Genomic DNA, 15899 nt, shown 5'->3' with positions numbered 1-15899 from the left:
AGCTTATGTATGTAGTGGAGAAGCTTAGCCTACCTATAGCTATGTGTTAAGAGTTGTTTCCGGAGGACCTCTTTTGTTGCTCAGATGTGGCCTCTCTCTAAGCCCAATTCTACAAGTGAAATCATTGCCTCCCCTTTTCGTGGAACATGACATCCAGGGTTGATCCTGGCGACACAGGAGATGATCCCAGGGATGAGCCTGGCCCTGGCACCATAGGATCAACAATGCCATCCTGACCAAAAGGAGGAAAGTGTAACAAACAAGGTATGAATGTCTGAGAGAGTTCAAGTAGAGTCAAGAGGCTACTCTGGAGGTCACTCTTATGCAAGCTTCAGTTAGACATTGCTATCTATCATAACTTGCCAAACACCAACCAAAACCATTCCTGCCAATCCTAAAGAATACCTGGGGCATTATATAAGATTCTACAAAGGTTCCATGCACTAGGGTAGCTTGCTAGAAACCTACAACCTCTAAATGGGTCCCTGGACCAGATAAGTCCTGAAACCTAGAAGGCCCAGCCTCTCCAGAACATCAGCTATTCCAACTCCCTACACCATATTATTGACAGCCCCTTCCAATATGAAAAAGTTAGAGTGGGCATAGTCCAAATACCCCTAAAGAGTGGGAAAAGAATCAAAGGTGATGGTGGAGTTATACAGGGAGGATAGGATTTAACAAATGAATGAGTGCTGAATCATTATATTGATATTTCTTTTAGTCTCCAGTGTCTTAGAGTAGCTAGAAGTAAAACTCTAAAATTGTGCAATTATAGACCATGCCAACTCTGAAATCTATTCTACTACTAATTGTTGTACTGTGCTTTGAAATTTATTGCTTTTGTATATATATATTATTTTCACAAAAGAGAAAAAAAGAGAAGGAGTATAACAGAGAAGACAGGGTTTAACAAATGAGTATGACTGCTGAATCGTTATATTGATATTTCTTTTGGTCTCCAGTGTCTCGGAGTAGCTAGAAGGAAAAACCTGAAATTGTGGAACTGTAACCCATACCAAACTTTAAAATCTGCTCTATAACTACTTGCTAAAATGTGCTTGGAAATTCATTGCTTCTTTATATATATGTTATATTTCACAGTTGAAAAAAGGGGGGGGGGCCCATCCGGAGCTTCCACAGCGCGGGTGGGGGGGTCGGGGTGGGGGTGGGAAGGGAGGTGCGCAAGCAACAGGAGAGTGAGATGAAGAATATGGCGGCCGTGATGGCAGCAGGCCTGGAAACAAACCCGGAGAGGCCGGTTCTGAGAGCCACACCTGCAGAGCTACAGCTGCCACCGAGCTCGCTCGCAAGAGGTCAGTCAGCAGCCAGGCTCCCAGGCCACAGCAAAGATGTTAGTGGAAACTGTGGGCATTTAGCCAGAAGAGACCAGAGGGTCTGTGTGCTGCCCCCAAGCATCTGCACAGCCCTGGGGCCAGACCCAGGACCAGTGGGTAGACAATTCAAGGTGGCAAGTTTTTACTTTATATAAAGAATAATTTATTCACAGTGAGAGATATCCAACAATGGACTTGGCTGCCTAATTAGGTAGTGAGGTCTCCATCAGGGGAGATGTTCAGGTAAGGATCAGGAAATGCCTGGGGGAATAAAGCACTTGAAACGAGAAGATGTGATTCAGAGACCTCCAAAGACCTTGGAAGGCTGTCAGTGGGATTTATCTACCACTGCAATCACACTCATGGCCACCGGGTGGCGATAGAGCTACACCTTCAATGCCTAGGAGCGCTATGGACCTGATTGGAAAACAACAAAACGATGAACATAAACAACTAATCAGACACAATGACATTCCTAAGCAAAGATATATGAATCAAATAGCATTTCAGTTCCCAGCAAGACACCAATAAGTTGTAATTTTTTTATGAGATTTGTTATATTTTTTAAACTTTCCAGGGAAAGTACAACAAACCTGCAGCCGAGGGCACCAATCGTAAGCGTACAGCTCAATGAAGTTTCACAAACAGAGCACACCTGTGTAAACAGTACCCAGATCATGTAATAGAACAGCACCAGCTCCCTAGCAACCCCTGCAAGCCCCTCTTTCTTCACTCCCCCGGTAAGGTTAACCACTGTCTTAACTTCTCGTGCTATAGATTAGTTTTGCTTGTTTTCAAATTTTACATGCATGGACTTATGAAGTAGAGACTTTTTTGTGTCTTGATTCTTTCTCTACGTTATTCGTGTGATTCCTCGATTTTGCTGCGAATAGGCAGTAACTCATTCTCGTTGCAGTGTGGCAGTGTGTGGTGTAATATACCACAGTTTATTTGTCCAGCCTCCTGTTGATGTATATTTGGTTTGGTTTCCAACTTGGGGGTTGTGGTAGTTTGGAGCTGCTGGGTACCCCCAGAAAAGGCCATGTTCTTTTCATCCATCCTTGTGGGGACAGACCTATTGTGGGTGGGACCTTTTGGTCAGGTTGTTTCAGTTGAGATGTGACCCAGCCAATTCAAGGTCTTAATCCTTTACTGGGGCCCTTTATGAGGGTAAAAGGCAGAAACACCAAGAGAGTCAGTTTAGAGAGAAATGCCTCCATATGCTAAAAGACGGCCCACAGGGGCTCGGAGAGAAAGCCACTGGAATCAGAAGCTGAAAGCAATGGAACCCGGGACAGAAGGACCAGCAGCTGCCAACCACATGCCTTCCCAGGTGATGGAGGAACCCCGGATGCCAGCAGCCTTTCCTCAGAGAAGGTATCTTCCTCTTGATGCCTGGATCTGGACACTTTCATGGCCTTAAAACAGTACATTTATAAACTAATAAATCCCCATTGTAAAAGTCAACCCATTTCCGGTACATTGCATTCTGGTAGGTTTAGCAACCCGAAACTGGGGTCATTACACATAATGCTATAAATTTCTAGAAAACATATTTTGGAGGGCATACGTACCCAATTCCATTGGATGTATTAGAATTGCTGGTCCTAGCTGTACATGGTCAGCATTAGTAAACACACCAAGCAGTTTTCCAGAGTGATTGAACCAATTTACACACCCACTAACAACATATGAGGGTTCTGGGGGTGTCATAGCCCCACCAACATTTGGCATCTTCTGTTCAGAATGTTTTGGTGGAGGAAATGTGTGATCTGCAGTGGAGCACCCCTGCGTCTAGACAGGGAGGGAAGACACAGTCCTGGGGGGCCACTCTGAGCCCTCAGAGGGGCTGTATGTCTGGGCAGTGGGAGTGGGGGGCACCAACCGAAGGTGGAAGACTCCATCCCAGCAGCATGTCCTGTTGAACCCATAAGGACACCAGCAGCTGTTGACTGAAGGTTCACATCACATGCTTAGAACAATTAACAGAATGGTACTGTTCTCCTTTTCTAAGTGCTGGAGATACAGCAGTGAAGAGACAGACAGCATCTCTGCTTCAGTGAAGTTTACACTGAGTTGGAGTGGGGAGAGCTAACAACAAATAAATATATGTCAGATGATGAAAAGGTCTACAGAGAAAAATAAGATGAAGGAAGTGCCATTTTAAAATGGAATGGTTAGGAGCACGGCCTTCTCCTCTCCCTGCCATGGAGTGTGCTCATCCATTAATATCGGTGTACTCTGAAAAGGGAGAATCATCTGGCAAAAATGTCGCTTTGCCTTCTGTGTTCAAGGCTCCCCATTAGACCAGACATTGTGAACTTTGTTCACACCAACTTGAGCAAAAACAACAGGCCTATGCCGTCGGTGAGTTAGTAGGTCACCAAACCAGCGCTGAGTCCTGGGGCACTGGCAGAGTTGTGGCTCAAATTCCCAGAGTTTGAGGTGATGGGACTCACCGATCTGGCCAGGGTGCTTTTGGAAACACGTGTCATGGAGGCCACATGCTTCCACCAACCAAAACATGGCGCTGATGGCACCGTAGAGTAAACACAACACGGAAGCGAGACGCCATCCGCTCTGCCCCGGCTGCTTCAAACTTACCAGCACTGGTCATGTCTAAGGGTCACTGTATTGAGGAGGTTCCTGAACGTCCTCTGGTGGTCAAAGACAAAGTTGAAGGCTGCAAGAAAACCAAGGAGGCTGTCTTGCTTCTTAAGAAACTTAAGGCCTGGAATGATATCAAAAAGGTCTATGCTTCTCAGTGAATAAGAGCTGGCAAGGGCAAAATGAGAAACCGTTGTCACATACAGCTCAGGGGGACCATGCATCATCTATAAGGAAGAAATGGTATCATCAAGGCCTTCAGAAATATGCCTGAAATTACTCTGCCTAACGTGAGTAAGCTGAACATTTTGAAACTTGCTCCCAATGGGCATGTGGGACGTTGTTGCTGCTTTGGACTGAAAGTGCTTCCCACACGTTGGGTGACTGAGTGGCACTTGGCGTAAAGCTCCTCCCTCAAGAGGGACACCAACCTTCCCAGGCATGAGATGTTGAGTGCAGCCCTCAGCAGGATCAGAAAGCCCAGAGATCCAAAGAGCCCTCTGGGCACCACGCAAGAAGATTCATTGCAGAGTCCTAAAGAAGAATCCACTGAAAAACCTGAGAATCACGTTGAAACTCAACCCATATGCAAAGACCATGCGTCGAAACACCGTTCTTCGCCAGGCCAGGAATCACACACTCAGGGCGGATGAAGCTGCAGCAGCACTAGAGGCCAAATCAGAGGAGAAGGGGCTTCCGGGCAAGAAGCCTGTTGCGGGGAAGAAAGGGGACAAAGCTATCGGTGATAGAAGAAGCCACAGAGGCAGAAGCCTTTGGGAAAGAGGCTGTAGCTACCAAGAAGCTAGGAGGAAAGAAACCTACCACAGAAGAAAAGAAGTCTGCTGTCTAAATTGCTTACTCCATAAAACTCAAAATCATTTTAGACACATTATTTTCAATAAAGACCAGATTCAGATCAAAAAACAAAAAAATAGAGTGGTTAGAGGAGACACGGTGACCTTGGGCAGCCTGTAGGAAGTGAGGGTACAAACCACAGGAAAAGAATGTTCCAGACACAGGGAACGTTCAGTTCAAAGGCCCTGAGGTGGGTGTACGTTTGGCACATTCAAGGCCCAGTATGAAGCAGGTGGGTGAAAGAGGATGTTCTGGTTTGCAAGCTGCTGGAATGCAATATCCCAGAATCATAACAGCTTTAAAGGGGGGAATTTATTAAGTTGCAAGTTTACAGTTCTAAGGCTATGAAAATGTCCCAATTAAAGCAAGTCTATAAAAGTGTCCAAATTAAGGCACCAACAAGAGGTTACCTTCACTCAAGAAAGGCCAATGAAGTTCAGGGTTTTTCTCTCAACTGTGAAGGCACTTGGAGAAAATGACGATGTCTGCTAGCTTTCTCTCCAGGCTTCTTGTTTCATGAAGTTCTCCCGGGGGTGTTTTCCTTATTCATCTCCAAAGGTCTCTGCCTGCGTGGGCTCTCCTGTGGCTCTCTCATCATTCTCTCTCTCTGTCTCCAACATGCTTCCTTTTTTAAAGGATTCCAGTAAAGTAATCAAGACCTACCTGGAATGGGTGGAGTCACAACTCCATGGAAGCCATCTAATCAAAAGTTCCACCCACAACCGGGAGGATCACACCTCCGTGGGAATAATCAAAAAGCTCCCAGCCAGCAATATTGAATGAGAATTCAAGGACATGGCTTCTCTGGTGCCCACCACAGATTCAAACTGGCACAGAGGGTAAGGGATATGGTGAGAGAGTTGGTAGAGACGTGATCATGTAGGACCTGCCCTACAACCACAAACCAACTCAGTGCACACATATATACTCGCATAAAGGGTTGGATTATTGAATGTTTGCTGTGGTGGTGGTTGTTAACAAAAATGGGATCATTCCTATAATAAAACTGGCCCTTTTCACTTAACATACCAAAGATATCTTTTCAAGTCAATAACATAGGTCAGGAGCAGCAAACCTTTTTCTCTCAACTTTTCTGTGCGTTTGACAGTCTCTGTGACAACAATTCAATACCACTGTTGTAATATGACAATGGTCATAGACAATATGTAATAAATGGGTGTGGTTGTGTTCCAATAAAAGTTTATTAACAAAACAGGTGGGAGGCCACATTTGGCCTGGTGCTGTGGTCTGCAGACCCCTGACCTAGATCTTCACGGCTGTATCCCCAGTGCCTGTCATACAGCAGGTGCTCAATGAGTATTTGTTTAACGAGTGAATCTAAACGTGTCTCTCATATAGTTGCAGAGGATTCCATTGCTGTAATAAGCATCCTTGGACCTATAGCTTTACAAATTGGTTCTCTTGTTTCTCAGATTTCTAGGAGTGCGTTTGCTAGGTCAAAGGCTTGTGAATTTTTATTCTGTTTTTCAATTGACCACTACCTCCTTGAAACCATTTCTTCTCCTTGCTTCTGTGACATTCTCTCGTTTTTTCCCCCTCTTTAGCCACTCTTCTCAGGGAACCCATGCTGTACGTAACCGAAATTCAGAGTGCAACAGGCAGAATAACATTCCCCCAAAAGAGGTCCACTTCCTAATCCCTGGAACCTGTGACTGGTGCCTTACATGGCAAAAGGGACTTTGCAGGTGTGGTTAAGTTAAAGATCTTGAGATGGGGAGGTTATTCTGGATTATCTGGGTGAGGCCCATACAATCAAAAGGGACCTTATGGGAGGGGAGGGCAAGAAAGTCAGGTGAGAGGAGGAGGTGTGACAACAGAAGCTGGGGCTGGAGACAGACTGTTTGAATGTGGGAAGGACCCAACTAAAGTCAATGGCTTTGAAGATGAAGAAAGGGGACAAGAGCCAAGGAATACAGTAGGAGGCCTCTAGAAACTAGAAAAGGCAAGGAAACAGACTCTACCTTAGAACCTGCAGCCCTGCCGACACCTTGAATCTAGATTTCTGACTTCCAGAACTATAAGATAATACATTTGGTACTGTAGGCCACCGAGTTGGTAGCAATTTGTTATAGCAGCAATCTATTTCCCCAGGCATGGTGCTGGGCTGCCTTCTCTTTTAATAATTTAAATATATCATCCCACTGTCTTCTTGTCTCCATGGTTTCTGCTGAGAGATCTGCGCATAGTCTGATTGGGCTTACCTTGTATGTGATGGATTGCTTTTCTCTTGTTGCTTTCAAGATTCTCTCTTTCTCTTTGACCTCTGACATTTTGATTAGTAAATGTCTTGGAGTATGTCTATTTGGATCTATTCTCTTTGGGGTACACTGCACTTCTTGGATCTGTAATTTTAAGTCTTTCATAAGAGTTGGGAAATTTTCAGTGATAATTTCCTCCATTAGTTTTTCTCCTCCTTTTCCCTTCTCTTCTCCTTCTGGGACACCCACAACACGTATATTCATGTGCTTCATATCGTCTTTCAGTTCCCTGAGTCCCTGCTCGTATTTTTCCACTTTTCCCCCTATATTTTCTTTTTCTTTTCAGATTTCAGATGTTCCGTCCTCCAGTTCACTAATCCTATGTTCCGTCTCTCAAAATCTACCACTGTAGGTTTCCATTGTTTTTTTCATCTCTTCTACCTTGCCTTTCATTCCCATAAGTTCTGTGATTTGTTTTTTCAGACTTTCAATTTCTTCTTTTTGTTCATTCCTTGCCTTATTTATATCCTCCCTCAATTCATTGATTTGGTTTTTGATGAGGTTTTCCATGTCTGCTTGTATTTCTGAATTAATTGTTTCAGCTCCTGTATCTCATTTGAATTGTTGCTTTGTTCCTTTGACTGGGCCATATCTTCAATTTTCCTAGTGTGGTGTTATTTTTTGCTGGCATCTAGGTGTTTAATTACCTTCATTAGTTTATTCTGGAGATTGCTTTCACTTCTTTTACCTAGGGTTTTCTTGCTGGATGAATTTATTGTCTATTTGTTCTTTGACAGTCAGTTCAGCTTTATCTGGACCTCTAGCTTAAGTTTTGTTTAACAGAGGAGAATTTTTCAGTTCTTGTTTTCTTGTTTCTTGCCCTGCTTGTATGGTGCCTTCCCCTCCCCCCACTCTTAGGAGAGTCTACTTAGATATTATAGACCCCAGCCAGATTTTCCCAGACCAAACTGGCCTCCTATCAGGAGGAAAGAGTCACCTGCGTCAGTTTTCCCTGAGGGTGATATCCAGCAGGTTGAAAGACTTTCCTGTGAAGTCTCTGGACTCTGTTTTTCTTATCGTGCCCAGTATGTGGTGCTTATCTGCCTACAGGTCCCACCAGTGTAAGATGATGCGGTACCTTTAACTTTGGTAGACTCTCCCTGCTGGGGGCGTGGTGGAGACAGAGGAGAGGTTGTAGGCTGGTTTAAATGGATTCAAATTACCAAGCCCTGGTGTCTGAATTCCTTGAGGGAGGGTTTCCACCTGAGTTGGGTTCACCCCTCCCCTGGGGAAGGCACAAGCTCCAGACAAGCCCACAAAAGAGCTCATTTCTGCCTATGCCTGGGGCAGTTGCAGCCTGAGAAGTCCTGCCACTATATCCAAACGCAGTCAAGCCTTTGTAGAAACACAACCACAAAACCTCTGTTTCCTTCTTTTGCTGGCTGCCTTCTGCTCTCCACCTAGACTGACCCCTTGGAGGTTCTCACCCAGTCCCCCAGCACCTCTACTGATAAACTCACAAACTTAAATCACAGCTCCTTAGTGCAAGCACTTTACCAAGTGTATCCTTGGATACTGAGAGCCCGAATTCATGAATTCAAAAGAAAGAATTGTACCCTCACAGTCAACCACAATCTAATCATTACGTTTCCTAAGCACATCACTCAGACTTTTAAGTAGTCCTATGTATCCCCATGCTTACTGAGCAGGGCAGCCTTGTTCTCTTTCAGCTGCTGGTTGAAAACTCCGATTCGTGTCTGAACATTTAGAAAACAAGGGGGGCCTGTTGTCAGCGCCACACATCCCCTCACTATTAGAGGCATTGGCTCGGTGTTCTCTGCAGGGGGATTCTGCTTCTCAAGGACATTTGTCAACATCTGAAGACATACGGTTGTCACAACTGAGGGGAGGGGACTGCTGCTGGTGGGTAGAGGCAAGGGATGCTGCTAATCATCCTACAACACACATGACACCCCTGGCCCCCAACAAAGAATGCTCCAACCCAAATGTCAGTAGTGCCGAGTTTGAGAAACCTAGCTCGAGATTAATCGTATACAGATGTTTTTAAACAAGGGTGGGTTAGCACAATAACATTGAATCCAATATTGGAGTATACTTTTAGTTTGGTCACCTCACAGCCTCCTTCAAGTATCACATTTCTTTCAAATTCTGTCACTGACTCTATTCCTGGACTCTGTTTCTGGAGCAGCCCTGCTCTCTTCACTCTATTCTACAAAAGCACACTTGAGTTGCCACATTCTCCCAAAGTCCATTTATGATGACAGCTGCTGGAATGCTAAATTTTTCAGACATTAGATAGAAAAATCTATCAGAATCTGGTTTACACCTACTTCAAATCACATGGTGCTTGGAAAGTCCTTTTTGATTTTCTTCTAACATATTTAAGAATATCCAGTAGATTGAAAACCATGATAATTATGCTCTCTAGGCTGTACTTTACAATCTGAAGTTATTTGAAGTTAAAACTCTTCTGGATCAGACTGAGATGACTCTCCCTCCCTTGCTGATAGAGTCCTGCAGTCACCTCCACAATTTTAGAATGAGCAATGACAGGGTGATCTTTATTTGCCGCATTATAGGTGCCTAAAGAAATGAGCTCCCACGTAGCACATCTATTCATTTCATCTTTGAGTTTTTCTTTCAAACTATCAACAATAGTGAGTTGATAATAGGGTAATGCTAAATTTTTCAGACACTGTGATCGCAGAATGCTGATGGCCCAAGACCCCCTTCAAATGATCATATTTGAGACAGTTTCCTTTTTTCTAGTTGTGCTATTGGTTTTTTTTGTTTTGTTTGTTTGTTTTTGCATGGGCAGGCACCGGGAATCGAGCCTGGGTCTCTGGCATGGAAGGCGAGAACTTTGCCTGCTGAGCCACCATGGCTGGCCCGAGCAATTGGGTTTTTGTTAAGAGTAGCTGCTGGGTTTTGGGAAAGAGAGGCGAGAGGAAGTGGAGGACTGTCTTAGCTGCATCTTTCTCTTGGAGCAGATGAACTATACAGAGAAAGGAGGTGACACTCAGTGCCCCATATGCAGCCTTTAATAAATACTACCCCATTGCCTTCCCCAAAGAATACCATCCCACCAGCACTCCACCAGTGCATTTTCCCTTACCTTTTGCCAATAATTAATGTTAAATTTTAAAATACTGACAGTTGGCTGAGCGAAAAATGTTATCACTTTGTGGCATTCTCATCTCCCTAACTACTATGTTCCACAAGCATTAAAAAAAAAAAAAAGTCGACCAACATTTTTAATTTAACTTTAAGCACAAACAGTATGGCTTCTACCCACTAGATGCCAGTATAACCCCCCACCCCACACCCGCCCCAGTCCTGAAAACCATAAATGTCTCCAGAACTTGCCAAAGGTCCCTTGGGGGTGGGGTGGGCAAAATCGCCCCCTTTCAGAAGAGGAAGGATAAGGAGGCTGCATTCGTGCAAGAGCAGGGCATATACAGAGCTACCTAAATAGCCGGCATTATATCTGTGATAAGCTTTCCTCTCTTACCTTCGGTGATGCCATACTTTCCTGTTTTTCTCCCTACCTCTCTAGGGACTTCTTCTCCTTTCCTGTACTTAACTAAATTTTAAAGTGTCTAAGGACGTGGTCCTCGATCTTCTGCTCTCCATTTAAACATTTTCCTTTGGGGTTTCCGTCCAGGTCTCCATCTTTAAGTGGCATCTCTAACGATAAATTCAGAGGCATACCTGAATATGCATACCTTCACCTTCCAAACCAGTGCGGTGAAGTATGGTTATTGGACCACGGACTCTCCAGAAGAGGAGGAAAAGCTCATCCCTCCGGGAGAGCTTCAGGTCTCGCTCAACCGTCTCGAGCACCTGTGTGCCACGGGCCTTGGCCGTGCTCTCTCAGTGCGCACCCATTGTGGGCGCGTGGTGCCGTGTACACCCCCGTCTACAGGTGACTCGAGCCGCCAGTGCTCCAAGAATGAACCCACACAGGGCGGGAGAGGGGGTCGTGCAGAACAGCGGGGAGAGCTGATGAAAGCCCGGAGACCCCAAAGGACCGAAGCCTGCAACACGATCCTGGCCGGGTCAACACAACCTCGTACCACAAACCTCAGATTCAGTGAAATGGGGCAGTTAATTGTCCGAGAGCGATCGCCACCAAACCAAGCGTGAACCAATCACTGGAGGACATTCGCAACCTCATTTTAAGAGACCAATCACAGGCCACGGTGGCCTAGTATGACAACTTCGAGAACCAATGAAAACTGGAGATTCTCCTAGCCTGTCCTCCAAGCTCCGGCCCCGGAGATCACGCGGGGAACAGCTTTTGAAAAGGTACAAATCAGAAGACAAGTCCACGACTGGACGGTGGGAAACGACGTTTACAAGATGGGTGTGGAGGGCTGGTGAAATTTCTGCGAGCGGAGGAAACGACTTTACGGAAACGTCACAGACGTTGGCCTCTCAAATCACGCTCGAGCAAAACACTCTAACGCGAAAGGGTGCGTGCCTACGCGCTGACGTCACACGCGCCGGGCCCCGCCCCCGCCTGCCGCCTTTATAGCGTAGCGCTAGCGCGCGCGCGCGCCATTGTGTGGCTGGACTCGGCCGCCGCTGTGGTGTGAGGCGCGTGTTTGGGCTCTCGCCGACCCCGCACCTGCACCGCGGCCACTGCCTTGAGGTCCGCCTTCCGACAGCCAGCCTTCGGGCTCCGTGTCCACCACGGACATGCCGCGCGTCTACATAGGACGCCTTAGCTACAACGTCCGGGAAAAGGACATCCAGCGCTTTTTCAGTGGCTATGGCCGCCTACTCGAAGTAGACCTCAAAAATGGGTGAGTCGGGCCTGAGTGCCCGCGACCGCTCCCAATACCCCGGGCTTGGCGGCGGCAGGGGCTCTGAGAAAAAGGAGGCGGCCAAGGCCGCGGCGCCGCGTGGCAAGGCCTCTAAAATGGCGGCGGCGCGGGACCGCGAGAGCGCGCAGGGGGCGACGGCCGCGCGCTAGCTGGCGCGTCCCCGGCTTAACAACACCCTCACCAGTCCCCTGCCCTCGCACCGCCCCCCAGGTACGGCTTTGTGGAGTTCGAGGACTCCCGCGACGCCGACGATGCCGTTTACGAGCTGAACGGCAAGGAGCTGTGCGGCGAGCGCGTGATCGTGGAGCACGCTCGGGGCCCGCGCCGCGATCGCGACGGCTATAGCTACGGAAGCCGCAGTGAGTCCAACCCCCGCGCGCTCCGCGCCTGTCGGGACCCTAGGGGGCGGGTGCAGGCACTAGGGTGGGCGGGGTGGGGCCTCCCAGCCCGGGCAGGCGCGGCGGCCGGGGACGCTTGGCCGGAGTATATACCCGGGTCCTGCTGCCTTCGTGCCTGCCCGGGGCAGCTGCGGGACGCCGGAGCGCGGGGATTGGGTTACGGGTTTTGCCTAGTCAGGGTTTGGGAGTTTATTGCTAAGATGTACGGGGGAGGGGATGCGGGGGGAGGGGTTCTGGGCGCTTGTCAGCACTGTCGTGGCCTCTGCCCACTTGGGAAGTGAAGGGTGACAGTACTCGTTGTATCCCCCTTGCTTACCTGGCAGTGCCTTAGCTAGAAATATCTAAGCCTTAGAGTAGATGTTGGGGGACTGGCTGGGGTGGAGGTGGTGGTTGGGAAAGGGAGGAGTTTAAAGAACAGGCCTTAGAGTAAACTAAAATTGGTGGGGTCAAAGAAAACATTTTACTGTTTTGTAGTATTGTGGCATTGTACCACATACTTTAGTTACAAAAGCCTTAAGCTGTATTTGAACTGGTTGGGGCATGTAATTGGGAGGAGGTGGGAGGGGTTTTGGTTATATTAATTGTTTGATGTTGAAATTGTTGCATGTTGAATTCAAACTTTTTAACAAGTCCTTGATGTTTCAATTTGAAAGTGACCAATGGGGCTGAGGCTGTGTCCACTGAGGCTAAGATGACTGCCTTTCCTGATTGGCCTTGGCTTTTCCATACATTGTGTGACCCTTGCCCTATGACCCTTTGGCTGACCTTACCGGAAGCCATGACGACAGCAGCCTTTTGCCATTAGACGCAGGGTGATGGTGAGGATTCCAAGGGTTAGACAAAACTGGTTAATCTGAACTAGGTGACTGTTACCTTGCGTGTTTTGTGGCCAAACCACCACCAAAAACCTCACACTGTGATGTAAGTACTTAGTGTAACTAGTAAACATTTTTGTAAAATGTAGAAATGCATGTAATCAGTTAAGTTTTATATTTTACAATGTTCTGTAAAATAAAACTTAGCGAGGTAAATTGAATAAAGGAGCAGTCACTCTCTAACAGATTATAGGAGAAGTTTAGTTGGATTTAGTCTATTTGACTTGCCCTTAATTTAATTTATGGCAAATCACAAATGTTTCAAAGGTTTAGCAGTAATAGCAAAGTCCTACTCCAGTAAATAAAAGTTGATATGTTTGTACTAACTTTCAAGAACATTATGCATCACTGTCATTACAAACCATCTAATTATTCCCTTCATGTGATAAAGGTGGTGGAGGTGGATACAGCAGTCGGAGAACCTCTGGCAGAGACAAATATGGACCACCTGTTCGTACAGAGTACAGGCTAATTGTAGAAAATCTTTCTAGTCGTTGCAGTTGGCAGGATTTAAAGGTGTGTGCTATAATTTGGGGTTAAAATATTCCTGAGAATCAAACATAGTGTGTAGGTCTTTTTTCCTTGGATTTCTGGGTCTCAATAATCTTATGTCGCCGTTTAGGATTTCATGAGGCAAGCAGGTGAAGTAACCTATGCGGATGCTCACAAAGAACGCACAAACGAGGGTGTGATTGAGTTTCGTTCCTACTCTGACATGAAGCGGGCTTTGGATAAACTGGATGGTACTGAAATAAATGGCAGAAATATTAGGCTCATCGAAGATAAACCACGAACGAGCCATAGGCGGTCTTATTCTGGAAGCAGATCAAGGTAACTTGTTCAAGAACGTGAAGAGGGAAGAATCATATGCCAAAAACAAAGAAAAAGAAGTACTTGAGTAATTTCAATTTCTGTTTAATTGAATTTAAGTCCATTTTCAGTTTTTGTTTGGTTGTGTGTCATTGGATTCCTTTCCAGATGTTCCTATTATGAATTTATTGACTTTGCAAGTGAGCAAATACTTTTTTTTGTTGATTTGTCTATTTGTTTTTGTTTAATGGTCGAAACATTCACATTGAGTTATATGGAGCTGAAGATTTCATTGTAGTTCTTGTTACAGGTCACGCTCTAGAAGAAGGTCGCGGAGTAGGAGTCGTAGGAGCAGCCGCAGTAGATCTCGAAGTATCTCAAAAAGTCGCTCCCGGTAAATAATCTGCTATTGGTTCTGTTGTTCTGAATATTAATGTGCTTCTTTGTGGGGTACATAGGTATTTTAGCCAAGGTAATGGAAAAAATCTTTTTTCTTGTCCAGATCCAGGTCGCGGAGCAAAGGTCGATCGCGTTCCCGATCAAAGGGTCGGAAGTCTAGATCAAAGAGCAAGTCTAAGCCCAAGTCTGATCGGGGCTCTCGGTCCCATTCTCGAAGCAGATCTAAAGATGGGTATGCAAAATCTCGAAGCAGGTCTCGGTCTCGATCTCGTTCTCCCAAGGAAAATGGAAAGGGTGATGTAAAGTCAAAATCCAGATCAAGAAGCCAGTCTCATTCCAATTCACCCCCGCCTGCCCCACCCACTAAGGCTCGTTCTGTGTCTCCACCAAAAAGAGCTACAACAAGATCCCATTCTAGGTCTCGCTCCAAGTCAAGGTCACGGTCCAGATCGAGTTCCAGAGATTAATCCAGAACTCTACACTCTGTGCACACTATTACGGAACACTTTTCCTACTTGCTTAGGCAGTTACTCGTTCATGTTTGTACTTGGCCTCTCCTGCAAGAGGAATCACCTGAAAACAGGGGCACACAGAAATTGAATTTGTGGCCAAATTTGATGGAAAAGATAAGGTTCTAAAGAAATGGTGGCATGACGTCAAAGACCCTCTCCCTTCTTTGTAGAATTAAGATAATTTTGATTTTATAGCTTTTGAGCTAAAATAACTTTTGTAAAGATTAAGCTCATTTAGATTTTTTTTAAGTATTTCAGCAGGATCTGTTGTAAGGGTTTCTGTTTTATTTGTTTGCTTATTTTTAAATTAACTGTTTCAAGCTTTGAAAACTTAAGGCTTTAGAGGGAGAACCTAATTTCCAATTATGTTGGCTTTTTATAAAGCTTGAGTTATGTAAGATTTAAATAAAAGTTTGCTACCAAGATGATTGCCTTATTGAATAGGTCAATAGTAAATTCCTTATAATATCGATAGTATGCTATTTGTGATAACGATGTAAATTCTACTTAAGTGTGAAACAAGGCAAGCCTCAGACCAGCAATAAATTACTCAGTTTGAAGAATGTTGTGCTGTTAATCAAATTTACAAAGTCTTTATCTGCCCTTTAATGAGCTAGGTTAAAATTAAAAAGTACTTTATAACCAGTCCTTGTCTACATTTACCTAAATTAATAGGTTTTAAATGAAACTTAAGAAACATACATTGAATTCTTCAAGAAAGAACTCCTAAAATACCTTGGATCTAGTTTAGCAAGTAATGCTACTTTCTGGAAGGTGATCCATGTATTTAGCGTCTTGTTAGAATATGGTTCAGTGGTCTTTAATGTTTGTTATGTAAAAACAGAAATATCCTCTTTGATTACAAATTTAGCATATTGTTCAAAGTAGGAAAGCCAATAATGCATTTTCTGGTGGAAATCGTCTCATTTAATAGGCACCTAAAAGATCACTTGGTGAAGTCATTGCCGATTAAAAGTAAAATCCCTCTCAACAATCAGTCCCATTATAGTTGGGGGTGGGGATGATGTGATAATTGGTTA

At 45.3% G+C, this 15899-nt stretch overlaps 1 protein-coding gene, 1 long non-coding RNA gene and 1 pseudogene across 4 annotated transcripts in view; 2 read left to right on the top strand and 1 right to left on the bottom strand.

Moving 5' to 3' along the window:
• LOC143690472 (uncharacterized) overlaps positions 1-11565 on the bottom strand; it is a 120756-nt gene extending 109191 nt beyond the window's left edge. For all 3 annotated transcript variants that reach the window (XR_013179147.1, XR_013179149.1, XR_013179148.1), the window contains exon 1: positions 10548-11565. This is a non-coding gene — a long non-coding RNA (uncharacterized LOC143690472). The remainder of the gene's footprint in view (positions 1-10547) is intronic.
• Positions 3542-4791, top strand: LOC143690450 (large ribosomal subunit protein uL4 pseudogene; annotated as a pseudogene).
• An 11-nt stretch (positions 11566-11576) lies between the features above and the next one.
• SRSF6 (serine and arginine rich splicing factor 6) lies at positions 11577-15504 on the top strand. Its single transcript, XM_077168200.1, has 6 exons — positions 11577-11844; positions 12076-12224; positions 13530-13654; positions 13761-13969; positions 14259-14342; positions 14451-15504. The coding sequence occupies exons 1-6, from the start codon at positions 11738-11740 to the stop codon at positions 14812-14814; spliced, it is 1038 nt and encodes a 345-aa protein (XP_077024315.1). The 5' UTR covers positions 11577-11737; the 3' UTR covers positions 14815-15504.
• Positions 15505-15899: the final 395 nt, after the last annotated feature.

This window comes from Tamandua tetradactyla, chromosome 1 (genome assembly GCF_023851605.1).
Source record: "Tamandua tetradactyla isolate mTamTet1 chromosome 1, mTamTet1.pri, whole genome shotgun sequence".
Taxonomy (NCBI): domain Eukaryota; kingdom Metazoa; phylum Chordata; class Mammalia; order Pilosa; family Myrmecophagidae; genus Tamandua; species Tamandua tetradactyla.
This window is presented reverse-complemented; position numbering and strand designations above follow the sequence as displayed.

Excerpts from the sequence above, each read along its gene's own strand:
- SRSF6 (XM_077168200.1), top strand. The coding sequence starts at position 11,738 with ATGCCGCGCGTCTACATAGGACGCCTTAGCTACAACGTCCGGGAAAAG. Across the intron at positions 11,845-12,075 it reads GAAGTAGACCTCAAAAATGG|GTACGGCTTTGTGGAGTTCG; the intron begins GTGAGTCGGGCC and ends ACCGCCCCCCAG. Across the intron at positions 13,655-13,760 it reads GCAGTTGGCAGGATTTAAAG|GATTTCATGAGGCAAGCAGG; the intron begins GTGTGTGCTATA and ends GTCGCCGTTTAG.